At 39.0% G+C, this 15998-nt stretch overlaps 1 protein-coding gene across 4 annotated transcripts in view; it reads left to right on the top strand.

The window, feature by feature from the left end:
- Positions 1-6869, top strand: part of vrk1 (VRK serine/threonine kinase 1) — a 70642-nt gene extending 63773 nt beyond the window's left edge. For 3 of the 4 annotated variants that reach the window (XM_048538140.2, XM_048538138.2, XM_048538139.2), the window contains 2 exons: positions 3279-3372; positions 6680-6869. In XM_048538140.2, coding sequence (XP_048394097.1) covers positions 3279-3372; positions 6680-6798 — 213 coding nt within the window. In that variant the 3' untranslated portion in view covers positions 6799-6869. Of the gene's footprint in view, positions 1-3278; positions 3373-5636; positions 5801-6679 lie in introns of those variants that run through there. The other variant, XM_048538141.2, reaches the window with a different exon arrangement.
- Positions 6870-15998: the final 9129 nt, after the last annotated feature.

The following is a 15998-nucleotide window of genomic DNA, read 5'->3' as shown; positions in this document are numbered from 1 at the left end:
TAAAAAATTCAGTGATGAAGCAGATTTGTCTTAATTTCACATTATATATTAAACTATACAAATTGAGAATTTCTGAGCGGTATTAAATGCTTGGTGGTAAGAATGCCTGAATTTGATTCAAATTATCATTTTGAGGAAGAATTTTTCGATAATCTAACATATATGCATGGTTGCTTTCACTCTTTGAATATAGACTATTCTCCATGCCCAAGTTCCTTCTTGCAGACTGCTGGAGCAGTAGGAACTTGATGATTTCTACCTTGCTCATGTATTGCTTCATTCGCACGCAGCTTCGTTTGTGTGTGTTAGGGTGGTTGCTGTTGAAATTCAGTACTTGACCACTGTGCGAAGGAAACCGGGAAGTGAAGTAATCCAGCTCAACGGACTCCAGAGTTTAAATAACAGGCAGGAAAACACAACAGTGCTTCGTTGGAGGCTGCACTGATGATGTTCCAAGCACGGTAACAAAACGCCTGCGAAACAACGAACCAGCTCAGCGAGCCAACCAACTACAATAATATTTACTGTTGCAGTTGTTCCAATGAGCTGCTGGGTCCATGCCTTTGTTTCCTTTACTTCTGAGTATTTGAATATTCTTCTGGTTGATTCTCGACCTTTTCACACTAGATAAACTTGACCTCACCTAAGACTCTGTTACCATATCCTAAGAGGCTCCAAGACCCATTCATCCATTCCCCGTTTGCTGGTGTTTTACATTAGCTCCCTGCCCAAAATACTTTGATTGTAAAATTTTTATCCTTAGTTTTAAACCCTTCCATTATTTCACAACCTTCACTCTATTACCTTCAGATCACTGCACTTCCCTATTCTGGCCTTGTCTTCCTGAATTTAATCACTGTTGAGTTGCCTTTGGTTGCCTATGCTGTAATTCCCTGAATTCATTTCATAAACATTTTCAATTCCGTCTCTGTTCCTTCATTAAGTTCCCTCTGTGATCAAAAATTTAGTATCTACACTAATATCTCCTTATGTGGCTCAGTTTTTAAAAAATTGTTTGGTTTAAAAAGGTGTAATCAATGTAGTTTTACCAGACCATACTGCTGTGATTTCATTTGAGGAGAAGTGACTGGTAGTAGCCTGACGTTCATCTTCAGGGGAGAGTTTGGGAAGGGAAGTCCTTCATGTTTATCGGAATTAAAAACATGCTATTGTCATCACTCTGAGTCACGAACCAGTCACTCAGCCAACTGAGCTGATTGACCGCCAGTCCGGTTTGTGATGCACCTTGGGCGTTTCAGTGTATTAAAGATGCTATATAATTGCAAGTTATTGTTGAGAAACAGCACTTAAATGGTCACTTCCGAGGTTTACTGGCTCCCTCAAATTCCTATCATAAGCTTGCATCAGAACATTCATTGCATATTATAAAATTGCAGTTTACAGTTAATGAAATTGCTCTTGTATTATGAAAGTCACAATTGAATCTGTCTATACCATATTCTCGGGCAGTACGTTTCTGACTGTAACCGCACGTGTTTTTAAAAACAAAAATTTTTTTTCATGTCACCTTTTACTACTAATGCCATTCACCTTAAATCACCTCTCATTTTTGCTCATTTCACTGGAAACCATTTCTCCCTATCTCCAATCTGCTAGACCTCTCATAATTTAAAAAAAAACTCAATCAAATCTCTTCTTAAACTTTTTTAAAAAGAATAGACCCACGTTTTGCTAATTTTTCCTATCACGGAAGTTCTTCATTGCACTGTTGTAGTAAATCTTTTCTGATACTTCTCTGAAAGCCTTTATATAATTCCAAAAGTATGGTACCCAGAATTGGACACAGTACTCTAATTGAAGTTGAGCCAGTGTCTTAAGAAAATTCACTAGAACTTCCTTACTTTTGTATTATTACATTGCTATGAATTCCAGAAATCTGCATACTGACTGCAGCCCTCTGCTGTCCAGTCTTGAACATGAGCAATTGCTCCTCTTGTCAAATTTCTAGCCAGTTTGCTGAGGAAGCTGGTCATGTGGCCCAGCCATAAAAATTGGCTAGGCCTGCTTAGTGCTGCTACACAAATACATGACTTGCTCATCATCATGTTCCCTCTCTGGGATTAAAATCAAGCCCTAAATGTCGAAGCTGATAGGAATAAGAGAATGAGAACACTGTTTGACGATCTGCTGTAACCTTTCCCAATCTATTTAAAGCGATTTTTGTTTTTGGCTTTTGTTTGGGATTAAAATACTGCTACCAAACTACCTGTTTCGTTTTCTAAAAGTGTAATTATTTAGCTTATTGGAACAACCAGGTTCATGTAGTGTGGTGGCAGTGTGCTTATCTCTGGATCAGAAGTCCCAGTTTCATGTCTGACTAACTTTAGAGTGTACAAGAATATCTCTGAACAGGTTGATTAGAAAGTGTATAAATTTTACATATCATTGGCCTCCATCACATCTTAGCTGTAGTTTTATTCCTAGCGTGTAAAGCTGTTTTAATCTGCCCATCAATGTGCTTATCACTTTGTATGTCGTTGTGAATATCTGATAGCAAGAGTGCTTTGGTCTGTTGAGTTGAATTGGAATGTCAATGTGATGGGCAGGTTTGTGCTGTGGAAGTTTTACTAATGTATGTTCTAACTAAACTTTTGAGTGTAATAGCTTTTTTTTAGCAGTAAGTGTTAAAAGTTTTCTTACGACGTCAATCTGGGTAAATCCCAGCTCCTTCGGTGACATTTCATTGCAGTAGTCCGCTACACTACCTAAGATTCCGTCTTGTGTTACCACTTTCAAAATCCATAGAATCCTACAGTGTGGAAACAGGCCATTCGGCCCCTCAGGTCCACACCTGCTCTCCAAAGGGCATCTCACTCGGATTCAGCCCCCTACCCTGTCCCAGTAACCCTGCATTTCCTATGGTTAGTCCACCTAATCAGCACATCCCTGGACACTATGGGCAATTTTAGCATTGCCAATCAACCTAATCTGCACATCTTCTTACTGTGGGAGAAAACCTGGCACCCAGTGGAAACTCCACGCAGACTGAGGCTGGAATTGAACATAACTCCCTGGCGCTGTTAGGCAACAGTGCTAAGCACTGACCCACTGGGCTGCCCTCGAAGAAAGGAGCACCTCTGTTTCTGTCCGGCTTGAAAATCTTGAACCCTGTACTAGATTTTCTATAGAAAATGCCTCATCCACAGTTCAGTCTATTTGTCTGAGGGTTGTCAAATTTACTGTAATGTCATAAATACAGAGTTCAATATTGCTGACAATGATTGATCTCCACCAATGTCTTCCATTTTTGTTTAAAGAAACGACGTGCTTCAAACCAAAATATTGATCACGAGGGCAACACTTCTGATTCTGAATTAAAGGGTGGGAAAAGGACACGGAAATCCCCAAGAGGTAAGAGTGCACAAAATCAAGTTGGGGTGTTGAGGCATGCAGGATCCTCCTTTTGAACTGTCAGCTGGACATCAGTTGACATCTAAAGCTTGGTCTCCTACTGCAATCAGCAGGGTATAGTTGCTACAAATACGAGGTGATGTTCTACCTTTTTGCCCTGGTGGTTGCTAGAGATGCTTTGAATTCAACAAGAAATAAAACACAGTTGAAGAGGAAATGTTTATTTTGGCTGTCCTCTAAGTGTTGCATTGCCATAACATTTCCATTGAAGTAGAAATATTTCAAATTTGTTAGCATCACTTCCAATCCTGTTCAAAGCATAAGCATTATCATGTAACTTTTGCAACATTTATATGTCATAACAAGATGTTAATTGTAAATATTTCCTTTATCTTTGTATGAAGTTGTAGTTGGATTCCATTTTAAAGTGTTCCCAATAACAGAATTTAAAGAATAGTGCACAATAAAGTTCGATTTATGTAGTGTGCCTCCTGTTAAAGCCAGAATTCACAATAACTTGTACAGGCCTTCTTGTTATGATTCCGAGTACCACCTATAATTGATATTCATCACTGGTGCTCTTATTCTCGAGGTAGCATATTGTATAGCTGGATGCAGAAAACAATGATCTTTAATTGTTTTCCCAATAAATAGAAATATTGAGTTTATAAACACGGTACTTATCCTGAACGTGTGTAAAAATCACAACTAGATATTACTTCCGCTTCTGATTGAAAACGTTGATTATAATGTGAAGAATCTTCATCAGTTGAAGAGTCAATTTGCCAGAATAGTTCTGGCGATGAGGAATTTTAAGCTGCCAGGATAGATTGGAGAAGCTGTGATTGGCTATGGGGTACAACAATCAGATTAAGGTCAGATCTGATATAGCTGTGGAAGATTGTTGACTTTAGATGCTGGAGGTAGACAAAAAGCTGAGTCAAGGTCTGAGGAAGGCTGATTAAAGGTTTTTGGCAAGAGATGTGGGGTGGGGGTGGGATGGGCCTGTAATGAAGAACTTTCTTTGCATGGCAAGTGATAATGATCTAAAATTTACAACCTAGGAGAGTGGTGGAATTGGAAACCATGAATAATTTCATACAGTATTGATCTTGAGTATGGAGGGATTTTCATATGAGTTGAATAAGTTCAGCCTGTACTCTTGGATTTCAGGAGAATGAGAGAGGTGACCTTATTGAAACATAAATGTTTCTTAGGGGAATTGTTAAAGAGGTGCGGAGGCATTGTTTACTCTCTGTGGGGGTGTTTAGAACCAGAGGGCATAATCTCAAAGCAAAGATTCTACAATTTAAGACTGATGAGAAGGAAGATTTTTATGTGGTAAATATGTGGAATTTCTGACCACAAAGGGCTGTCAAGGTTGGGCTGTTCAAGGCTAAGATCATCAGATTTCTAATTCCAATGGAATTGAGTGTTACGGTAGGAAAGTGGAACAGACTCAATGGATCAAATAGCCTATTTCTGTATCTGCATCTTATGGAAATTGATATAAATAACTGTTACCCTGAGAATTAAACGGGGGAAGTGGAGCTGGGTCACGGGGGTGGGGGCAGTAGAAATTTATGGTGGATTCCAGGCCAGGTGACGACCACCTGGCTCATAATAGATACATAGTTATAGTCTCTAACTATGTATTTACGTAGACTGTAACTTGCAATGTGTAGATATGCAATTGATTGCTTTCTGTTCAGTAAATTCTTCCATGTTGACATGAAAATCTTAAGCTTTTTGATACTTCTTATTTTCTGCCTTAGTTTTACGAGAAAAATTTTCAATGTTTTTGTAGTTTTTGGCTGCGGAAAATCTGACGTTATTAAATTAAAGAAAGCTAAGGAGACTACACAAAATTTAATTTACAACTGTAGATTCCAGATATGTATTTTCTTGAGGTTCGTACTGAGTTTAATAATCCATGTAGGTCTTTAAAGGTCAGGTTGTACCTGCAATTGCACGTCAAAAATGTAGTACTTAAAAGTATACATGATGATGATTTGAAAGTTTTCTGAAGTTTTTAGTAAACCATTCCAAAATTTAAGGGAACAGCAGACAGATGTTGCTCAGTTGTGTGTGCTCATGACAAATGTGATACAATAGTCAATTGAAGGACTTTTTACAAGGGAGATCTACTCTTAAAAAATCAAGTTAAAGTATATAGCCAGTGAATTAATCTACAGAACTGTAAAACCAAACATTACACTTAAACCAAACTGAAAACCATGCATTGTATTCTTTATATCCTGCAGAATGACAAACTGTCATCAAGAGCTAGGTAAGGTTCTAAAAAGTGCAAGTCTCATTCTCGCAATTAGAGTATCCACTCACTGAAGAGGATTTCTTCATTCTTTTTGCCTTTGAACTGCACCAATTTTCATTCGTAATTGAAAGAATACAAGAATAATGGGCTGGATTTTGAGATTAATGTGAATCAATGGTGCTTGCTGCTTACCACTAAGCAAGTTGCACACAAGTCTGACTTGCCTTATGCCGCAACTTCAGTTTTAATTTGATGCCAAGTCACATGGAGCCCAAAGCTTCCAGCAAGGTGATCTCATCAAACACTAAGCAACCAATCACATCAAAATGTTCTCGGAGCAAACCAGGAAGTAAAATCACTGAAATCTTCTACTACTTAATTTTAAAATATTACCAGTAGCAAATCAAATGGTCTAGTCATTCAAGTAAAATTGAAGTAGTAACTAACTTTAATCGTGAACTTTAGAAGAATTATGAATTTAGTCTGCCTTTACTAAATGAGGGGATAAGTGGAGCAAACAAGAGGATGTCTCAAAACAGTACATATTCTGGAGAAACTCAGGATTACTGACAGCAATTTCAGAATTTCAAAGTTAACTGCATGTGTCGACTTCAGAAATCGCTGCCAGTTGGAGGATTGATTACAACATCAGCAGTTTTGTTTTAAATCAGGGCTAGAGTCCTTGGCAAGTTCCAGTATTTGTTCTGAGGTTTGGGGCTGATATTTAGTGATGGTTTAAAGTCTTAACTAATGAAGAAACCAGCCTTCATTTATTCTGTACATGTTTATATAACCAATTTTTTTTTCACTTTGTTGATTTAATTTGGTGATGCTTTCTTGTTTGTCTTCAGTAATGGCTCTACTTAAAATGTTTCAACTGCTCCTGTTCCCTCTATAACTGTCATCTGTAGCTTTGCTCTACGAAGCAACAGATGGTAGAGAGAGAGAGCAGCAACAAAATAAATAAATTTTTTGAAAAAGCTACAAAATTATTCATCCCTTTAGTAAGGCATATTGTCTTTCTATTCAAAGCCAAGAAGCCGGCAGTAAGAAGGAATTTGAAGAAAGTAGAAATGGTTGAAATTGGCACTCAGACGTCTCCCTCTGTCTTGACGGGCCATGGGAAAAGAAAACACCTAAGTAAATGTTAAAAAGAAACAATCTTATTATGATTGTCCTCTGCTTCTTTACTTTTTATTAAAGTCTGATTCTTTACAATTAAGTTGTTCTGAAAATTGTTTTATTTTAGAAAAACATTTTTATTGGCTTTTATGCGTTCCTGCTGTGTTGCTGAAATAAAAATTGAAACAATTTAAAAGTTTGATTTTCTTTATAAACAATACAGTCATGTTATTGGTATCTTTCTGCTGCTTTTAAGTTAACTAAGTGAACATATTATGAGCAATATCATGAAGTTTCAACATGTAAAATTGCAAATTCTGACAAACATTAAAAGTGAAAGAAGCAAGTTTTGCTAGATGAACAAATGGAGTGTTCCCTTGTACTTTGCAGTATAGTACAGTGGCTGTTCAAGTTCATGATTTCCCAGGATATTGGGCAATGATTTTGCATTTCACTGGATACCAGGTTATTTTATCTGATAAAATCTAGAAGAATTCACCATTCCTTTATTTATAGTTTGTAGCTTGGAGTTTACTTGTTACTTTTAAAGAAGAAATATAATATTTTAAGCTTTAAATTTTAATTGTTACATTACTTGAGTGATATGAATATGCAAACATGTATTTTTCTTACATTCTAATCACTTGAGAATATGACTTATTCAGCTTTTGTAAAAAGCAACTGGCAAAATGACTGACAAAATTTAAAAAAAAACCTTCCTATGAAAATTTTCTCCACGCCAGGTTATATGTGTATCCTGCTTACTGATTATCTTATGTTTTGCTGTAAATGACCATAAAGAACATACAGTGTAGGAGCTGTGGGAGGCTGCTACACCTTTCACCTGAGATTTTGGCTGATTTAATAATCCTCAACTGCACGTTCCTCCCTTCTCCTCACAGCACTTGATTTCCTTACTGTTTTAAAAATTTGTTCATCTCTGCCCTAAATGCACTTAATAACACAACCGGTACGGCTTTCAGTGGTAAAGAATTTCGCAGATTGACATATTTTTGACCACGCACTTGATTAATAGATTGCCTAGAACAGGAGCCAAGACTGAATTATTGTGGTGGTGTAGACAATGATTGCATTGTGATAACTTAAGTTCCATGTACTTTCTGAAGCTTTAAAACCTCTAGAAATCTGAACACCAGTATTATTGCAACTCCTGACAAATGCAGGAATTCGAAGTGTACTACTTATAACACAGTATTTTTATTTAAACCATGTTTCTGAAATTGCTGAACTCTTGAAAACATTATCTTTTGCAAGCCTGAGTATTCATTAATTGTGAGGCATTTAGTTCTGTCAGAGCTTTTCCGTAGTATGCCAGTTTTTGTCCCTTGTTTTCCCTACCTTGACAATTAGGGACGCTGTTAGTTTAAGGAAATAAAGTTTGTACTGTGCCCCTATTAAATAGGGTGAGGATAAGGAATTGATCTTGACTGTGTTTTTGAAGGAAACTTTGCACATTGTCCCAAGGTTTGACAATCAAAGGGTACTCTTATTGATATTTTGTTCACATACAGACATTTTCTTTTTACCATTTCTAATCTCTGTCCGGGTGTGGAAATCTGTATTGACATTTATTGTTGCAGGAGCTATACTGTTTCGAGTGCACATCTCTTTACCTGTATTTTAAAATGAACAGTTGCACTTCGTGGTTCACTGAAACAGTCTAATTTTGATAAAATTGATTCTAACAGAGCATTCAAAATAGTTAGTCCTGTTTGATATTTGCTCATCGGCTCAAGTGTAAATGACTAATGTTCATCACTTGAGATCCTTTTGGCATCATACATACTACAAGCTCAGTCTTTTTGTTTTGGAAAGTCCTACCTTTGGGGGAAGAAAGAACATAGTACAGTTTTGGTTAAGCAGAACAAGAAATATTTCACTTATTCTCCCTTCTTCCTCTACTCCCAACTTTTACCAGAGGATGTTATCACATTGATGCAAAAGTATTTTGAGATTGGTGTAATTGTGTCATAAATGACTGGGGTTTGATATGTTTTTGCCTAGATTATTGCTTCCCTTTCTTGCATCTGGATCCATTGATAATGCAAGTCGATGGAAAGCAACAATAAAAACTTAGTCAACAATTAGCAAAGTAAACATGAAATAATGAGATGTGTAGAGCTCTGAAAAAGTGTTGGAGCATTGCATCAGGTCTGCCTGGGGACAGAAATAGTTATCGTTTCAAGTCTGATATGACTCTTAAACTAGAGGGAGGTATAAAAAAATGATTTTATTTATGTTTCAGGAAAAGGTGAAGGAAGCGGATATAGTACAGATGTTAAGGCTGCCTCAGAATGAAAGTCAAAAGGAGTGCTCATGGTAGTAGAGAAGAGCTGTTAGTGATTAGTTATTGTTACTAATAGGTGTCAAGAGTAGAAAATAAGCCTGATGTACTAACAGCAAATCTATGCAGGCAAGACCGTGGAGGGGGAAATGTTGTAATCAAAATAGAGGATGTTTGTCGACTGAAGTTGTTAAACTGTGATGATTCCTGAAGACTGTCAAATGCGTAAGAAGGAAATTAGTTGCTGTGCATTGAACTTTCTGGAACACTGTGACCAGTGTGAGTCACAAATGTTGGCCTGAGCACTTGCTTGAGCATTGAAATGGCAAAGGACAGCAAAGTCAGGATTGTTTTTGCCAACAGAGCAAACATGTTCAACAAAGTGATCACCTAGTCAACATTTGTGCAAGATGTCACAATGTGAGCAGCAAAAACTGTAGACTAGATTAAAAGATGTACAGAAACTTCTACTTCACCTGGAAGGTATGTTTGGGGTTTTGAACTGTGAGGAGTGAGGTAGTAAAAGGGAGTGTTGCATCGTTTGTGACTGCACGGGAAGGGGAAGGTGAAGGTAGGGGAGAGTGGGAGGTTGAAGAGGTTGTGGAATTGACAGGAGTGAACTGTGATGCCATGGAGGAAATGATCCTTGATGGGAGGGATGGATGTGTTTGATGACATCCTGCTGATGGAAATGGTGCAGGGTGACGCTTTGAATGGGAGGGCGGAGTACATTGGCAAATGAGGACAAAGATGCTATCTGAATAGGAGGGGCAGGGGTGAGGGTTGAAGTGCAGGAAATGAGTCAGTGGGAAATCCTCCAGCAAAAAAGAAGACACTTGAGAAACATTCCTGTAGAAAGTCACACCATTAGACTAGCTGTGACAGAGACCAAGAAATTGGGAGATTGGAATGGTTTTCTTACAGGAAGCAGGGTATGAGGAAGTGTAGTTGAGGCAAATGGGAGTCAGTTAGTTTGCAGTGGATGTTAGTCGATGGAATACCCCAAAAAAATGGAAAGTGAGAAGTCAAAGTAAAGAGCCAAAGATGGATGTGAGAGAAGAATAAAAATTAGAAGCTGAATTTATTTTTTTTCTAATTCTGGGCAAAAGCAGGAAGTAACAATATTATATTGAAGGAAGGTGGGGGCGGGGGTGGGGGAAAGTGCAGGGGGACCTGAGTAGGACTGAGAAGGGGAGAAAAAAATAATAGCCAAGATAGGAAGAACTGAAATTTGAGTTTGAAAGGTCAGTCCAGTTAGTGAATGTTAGGAAGACAGTTGTACAATATTGGGAAACTATGATGTGGGAAGATTTCCAGAACTGATGAGGTCAGCGCCAGTCCTGTGTAAAGTAAGTATGCAGAGAGAGATGTCCTACAGCATGGAGTCATGCCCTTTGACCCAAACTGGTCTGTGCTGACCAAAATGCCCATATACGCTAAGTCATTTCCCTGCACTTGGCCTATACCTCTCCTATCCATGTAATTTGTTCAAATGGCTTTTAAATGTTGTTACTGTACCTGCCTCAGACACTTCCTTTGGCAGCTCATTCCATATGCGCACCACATTCTGTGGAAGAAAAGTTGCCCCTCAGGTTCTCTCCCCTCTTACCTTAAACTGATGCCTCCTCATCCTTGATTCCCTCCAAAAAGACTGAGTGCATTAACTCTATCTGTGCCTCTCATGATTATATGCACTTGCCTCAATCTTTTGCACTCTAAAGAAAAAGGTCCTAGCTTGTCTAACCTCTCCCTATAACACCGTCCCTTGAATCCTGGCAACATCCTTGTAAATTTCTTCTTCACTCTTTCCAGTTTAATACTATCCTTCCTATGCCAAAGTGACCAAAACTGAATTCAGTACTCCAAGTGTGGCCTCGCCAATGTCATGTACAATTGCATTATAACTTCCCCAACTTCTGTACTCGCTACCCTGACTGATGAAGGCCAGTCTGCTAAAAGCCTTCACTGCCCTGTCTACCAGTGACTTTCAGAGAACTGTGCACCTGAACTTCAAGGTCCACCTCTTCCCCTACACTCCTTAAGGCCGTACCATTCACCAGTCACTATGAAACTCCTACCTGGATTTGACTGCCCTCACACTTATTGATATTAAACTCCACTTGCCATTTTTGCCCAGCTGAATAAGACCCTGCTGCAATCTCTGATAACCTTCCTCATTCTCCACCATAACACCTAATTTTCCAGAGCAGCCTACAGTGTGGAACCTTATCAAAGGACTTATTGAAATCCACATAATCTCCTGTGCTGCCCTCATAACGTTCCTGGTCACTTCAAAAAAACTAACAAATTTGTGAGGCATTATCTCCTATGCACAAAGCCACGCTGACTATGCCTAATAAAGCCCTGTCTTCCTGCAGCCCTGTACATCTTATCCCTCAGAATCTTCTTAAGTAACTTACCTACCACAGATGTTAAGCTTACTGGTCTATAATTCCCAGGTTTTTCTTGGCAGCCATTGAATAAGGGCACAACATTTGCTACCCGTGGCTAGCAATGGTGCAAAGATATCAGCTAGGGCCCCTACAATTTCTTCTCTCACCTCTTGCAGCTGTTTTGGATATGTGTGATCAGGATCAGGAGATTTATCTGCCTTCGTACATTCAAATACTTCTAATACCTCATGCACTGCGCCCAAGATATCACCAATAACTTCCCCAAGTTCCCAAGTCTTTAAGCCTTTCTACACTGTTAGCACAGAGAAGTATTCATTGAGGACCTCACCCATCTCTTGTGGTTCCACACATAATATTCACTTTGATCTTTGAGGGGTCTTATTCTGTCTCTAGTTCTTTTTCCTTCAACATACTTAAAGCATCTCTTTGGATTCACCCTATTCTTCTCAGCCAAAGTTTCTCAGCCATGCCCCCTTTTCGCCCTCTTGATTTCCTCCTTCAATAAATTCCTGTATTCCCCATACTCCTCCAAGGATTCCCTCGATCTCAGCTGCCTGCTCCTGAGCTATGCTTCCTTTTCTCTGGTCAAAGTCTCAATATGCCTTGTCATCCAGTGTTCCTACTCTTGCCAATTTTGCCCTTCACACTCACAGGAGCGTAAAGATCTTGAATTCTGGCTATCACACTTTTAAAGTCCTCCCATGAGACAAAAGTATGAAAAGGAAGTAGGGACCGGGATAGCACGAGGCGATGAAAAGTGAGTGTGCATTTGAAGGCGCATGGCACTGTTTTAAATCTCTACTTATAAGAATGAGAACAACTGTCTGAGGACTGTTCTATCTCACTGAAATGCCTATAATCCCTGGGTGGATTCAAAATTCAAAGGATGGAATTTCACTTTGACTCCAGATGGGGTAAAACAGAGCTAGGAGCAGACACTGAGAAACCTCCCTTCGTCTTTTGGTCTGGATCATCCTAAAAATCTGTTCCACTTGCTGCCACCTCCTCCCTTTTTCTGCAACAGCAAGCCAGTACTCTTCAGAACTGAAAGGTGCGGGAAGAATCATTGGACTCAATATTAACTGTCTCTTTATTCTTACGCTGCCAGATGCACTGTGCTTCTCTCAACACTTCCTGTTTAAACAAAACTTAGCAACATGTGCTGAAAAACTCTGGTTTAATATGCATATGTTGAGATTGTCACCGTTTGCTGGGTATACTTTTCTTACTGTCTCTTCCATTGTACAGTGCATTGAATACAAGATTTTGTTTTGAGTTGTAACCTAGTTGTCTACCTGTTTCTAGCCTCATCTGAGTGTACATATTTGTGATGGGTTTAGTATTTGGAGATGCTATGTTATTGAGTTGAGCCAAAATTTTGTTTGGTTTCTTTGTAAATGTGCACATGTCAATTAATTCACAACCAAAATACTAAGGGAGCCAACTTTAGTAAAGACATGCACCACAAACAAAAAAAAAGTGATAAACTTAACTTGTGCTCTCTCAATGAACAATAACTTCTGTCTCCAAAGCAGCATTCCTTTTCTTTCACCCATGTGCGTAATTAATGTGTGAAGCTAACTCTTCTAAAAGTCATCTTACTAGGTCTTATTAATCTGCTTACCACTTGCCCAGTCACTGCAGGACAACTGATTCTGTAATTCTTTTGAGTTTAATTCTTAACAGTACTGGACTGGCCATTTTCCCCTTGAGCCTGCTGTACCATTCAAATGAAACCTTGGCTCATGGTTTTGGCCCCAACTCCGCCTCCATCTGTGTCATTCATAACCCTCAAGTCACTTGTCTATCAAAACTCTAATTCAGCCTTGAATGCATTTCTTGGACAAAGCAGTCAAATTGTATTAAATAAATAATTGCACACAAAAATAAAATAATTGCTGATGCTGAAGATCTCAAACAAAACCAGAAATTGGTGGAGAAACTCAGCATCAGTGGAGAAAAGGCGGAGTTAACATTTTGAGTCCAGTGACCCTTCTTCAGAACTGTAATAATAGTAGCAAATTGTCTCAGAAACAAAAACTTGTGCCCACAAAGCTCAGAATCCCTCAAAACCTCCTCTTACCTGTGCAGAGTCAAATTTAAATGGCAGCTCCTGATCTCCTCCACTGCCCACTTACAGGGTGCAAGTCCATCAGCTGTTGTCATTGTGGCACGCATGACCACATCAAGCAGGATCAGTTGCCAATGGAAAACAACCATGAGTGGTGCCACAGCTTCACAAGGCATGTATTGATGGAGCAGCAAAATATCTTACACAGCGCATGCATGGTGTTAACTTGGTGGGCAGGCATGTTACTCAGAGGCAACGTGGCTCCCAGTGCTTTATTTGTCTACGACTGAATAGACTGTGGGAATTGAAACACAATACCCTGGGGAATACGTTAACCGAGTATGATTTCTAGCTGAGAGCTGTAAACATTTGTGTATAAACTTTAATAAGAGTGTGACAACTGAACAGCCAAATTGTTAGTTTTTTTTTAGCGCCAGGGTAGAGGAAGGAGAAAATTGGTTACCATGTCAAAGCAAATGAAGACCATGACCTGGAAGTTTGAAACACTAAACATATAATACCAAGCATTTTGTTGTAATTTAGCTCAGTTTTACTTGTTTGTTATGTGGAAGACAGGCTGAATGATAGAGATAGTAGGAACTGCTGATGCTAGAGAATCTGAGACAACAAGATGTAGAGCTGGATGAACACAGCAGGTAAAGCAGCAGCAGAGAAGCAAGAAGGCTGACGTTTTGGATCTGGATCCTTCTTCAGAAATGGGGGAGGGGAAAGGGATTCTGAAATAAATAGGGGGGGGAAGCGGATAGAAGATGGATAAAGGAGAAGATAGGTGGAGAGGTTTCATACAGGTCAAAGAGGCAGGGATGGAGCCAGTAAAGGTGAGTGTAGGTGGGGAGTTAGGGAGGGGATAAGTCAGTCCAGGGAGGACGAACAGGTCAAGGGGGCGGGGTGAGGCTCGTAGGTAGGAGATGGGACTTGAGGTGGGAGGAGTGGATAGTTGGGAGAAAGGACGGACTGGGGTGGTTTCGGGATGCAGTCGGGGGAGGGGATATTTTGAAGCTTGTGAAGGCTGAATTTTTTTTTCCTATTGTTAACTGTTGTAACAAGTATTGTAAAATAAGTGACCAATTTTTGAAGTAATTGAACTGTTGCTTCGGTGAGAATAAAATGCACAGTATACAGCATTTGAATAAGTGCCAAGAATCTGTGAGAAAACATTGTAGAGATGTATGGTTAGGAGGCTGAAGGGTGACCTTATAAAATAATGAAGGGTATAGATAAGGCGAGTAGCAGGTGATTTCAACAGTAGGGGCTTTATTTTTAAGGCAACAGGGGACTGATTTTCAAAAGACATGAGTGGCTTTTTTTTACAAGGAGTAATTTGTGTGTGGAATGAACTTCCAGAGAAACTGAGGGATGAGGGTATAGTTACAATGTTTAAAAGACATTTACATAAATATCTGAATAAGAAATGTTTGGAGAGATTTGGGCCAAGCTTATACAGGTGGGACTAGTTTGGTTTGGATTTATGTTCACCATGGTCTGGTTGGACTGACGGGTCTGTTTCTGTGCTGTATGATTCTATGACTCTTCAAGATCCTGTAGATTTGACTTTCAGAAAATAGCCAAGCCCTTGTAAGAAAAAATTTAAAACAGATAAATGAATAGTAAATCTGAAGTCTTCATCGAGGACAGTTGAAAAAAAAATACTGATCAGGCCTTTTAAGAAAAAGCTTTTGTGGATGTACATTGGACATTCAAAGCTTATTCAATAGCCCAGAGACAATGCAGTCTTAACAAGCCAACACACATGTAAATACATGGAGAAAATCATAGAGAGAAATTCATCAGCCATCTTAGAAAATAAGAGTGAAGTTTACCAATTTTCAAGAATGAAACCAAGACCTTATGGATTGTGAGTATGTTTTCCTTTAAGGCTTCCTAGCTCAAAACAGTTTTTATGGCAGACCTAACCATTGTTTATAGCCACATTATAACCAATTTAGATTAACTATGTAGGTGCCAGATTAAAGGAATGGTGGTTGGTAGAAGTAGGTTATGCAGAGCCTGCATAAGAACTGTCAGGTCAGTATGTGGCCCTCCTGCTTAGTGGATACATTGACATACACAGATTCCCTAAATTAGAACTTATTTCAATAATCAGCTTGTGATGTGTGGTACATAGGCTCATTATGTGGTGGAAGCCCATTAACCATCAACCATAGGCTTCCTTTAATAGGCATTAGGTTCTTTGCATGTGAAAATGGATTGGAGGATGTCTAATATATGGGCGAAGCCCATTATTCAAGATTCAGTTACAAGTGATGGCAGCAACAACTTGTAGTTTTGATATATGATTAGCAATTAAAGCCCTTTAATTGATTGCTTAAGTTTGCCATCAGAAAGCTAAGTTAACTTGCATTACAGCAGGCAGCAGAAACTCTCGTTTGCTCCTCATTATTTTTAAGCTGTAAATTC

Source organism: Stegostoma tigrinum, chromosome 10 (assembly GCF_030684315.1).
Source record: "Stegostoma tigrinum isolate sSteTig4 chromosome 10, sSteTig4.hap1, whole genome shotgun sequence".
NCBI classification, from domain to species: domain Eukaryota; kingdom Metazoa; phylum Chordata; class Chondrichthyes; order Orectolobiformes; family Stegostomatidae; genus Stegostoma; species Stegostoma tigrinum.
Note: the sequence above shows the minus strand (reverse complement) of the source record. Positions and strands in the feature narration are given on the sequence as shown.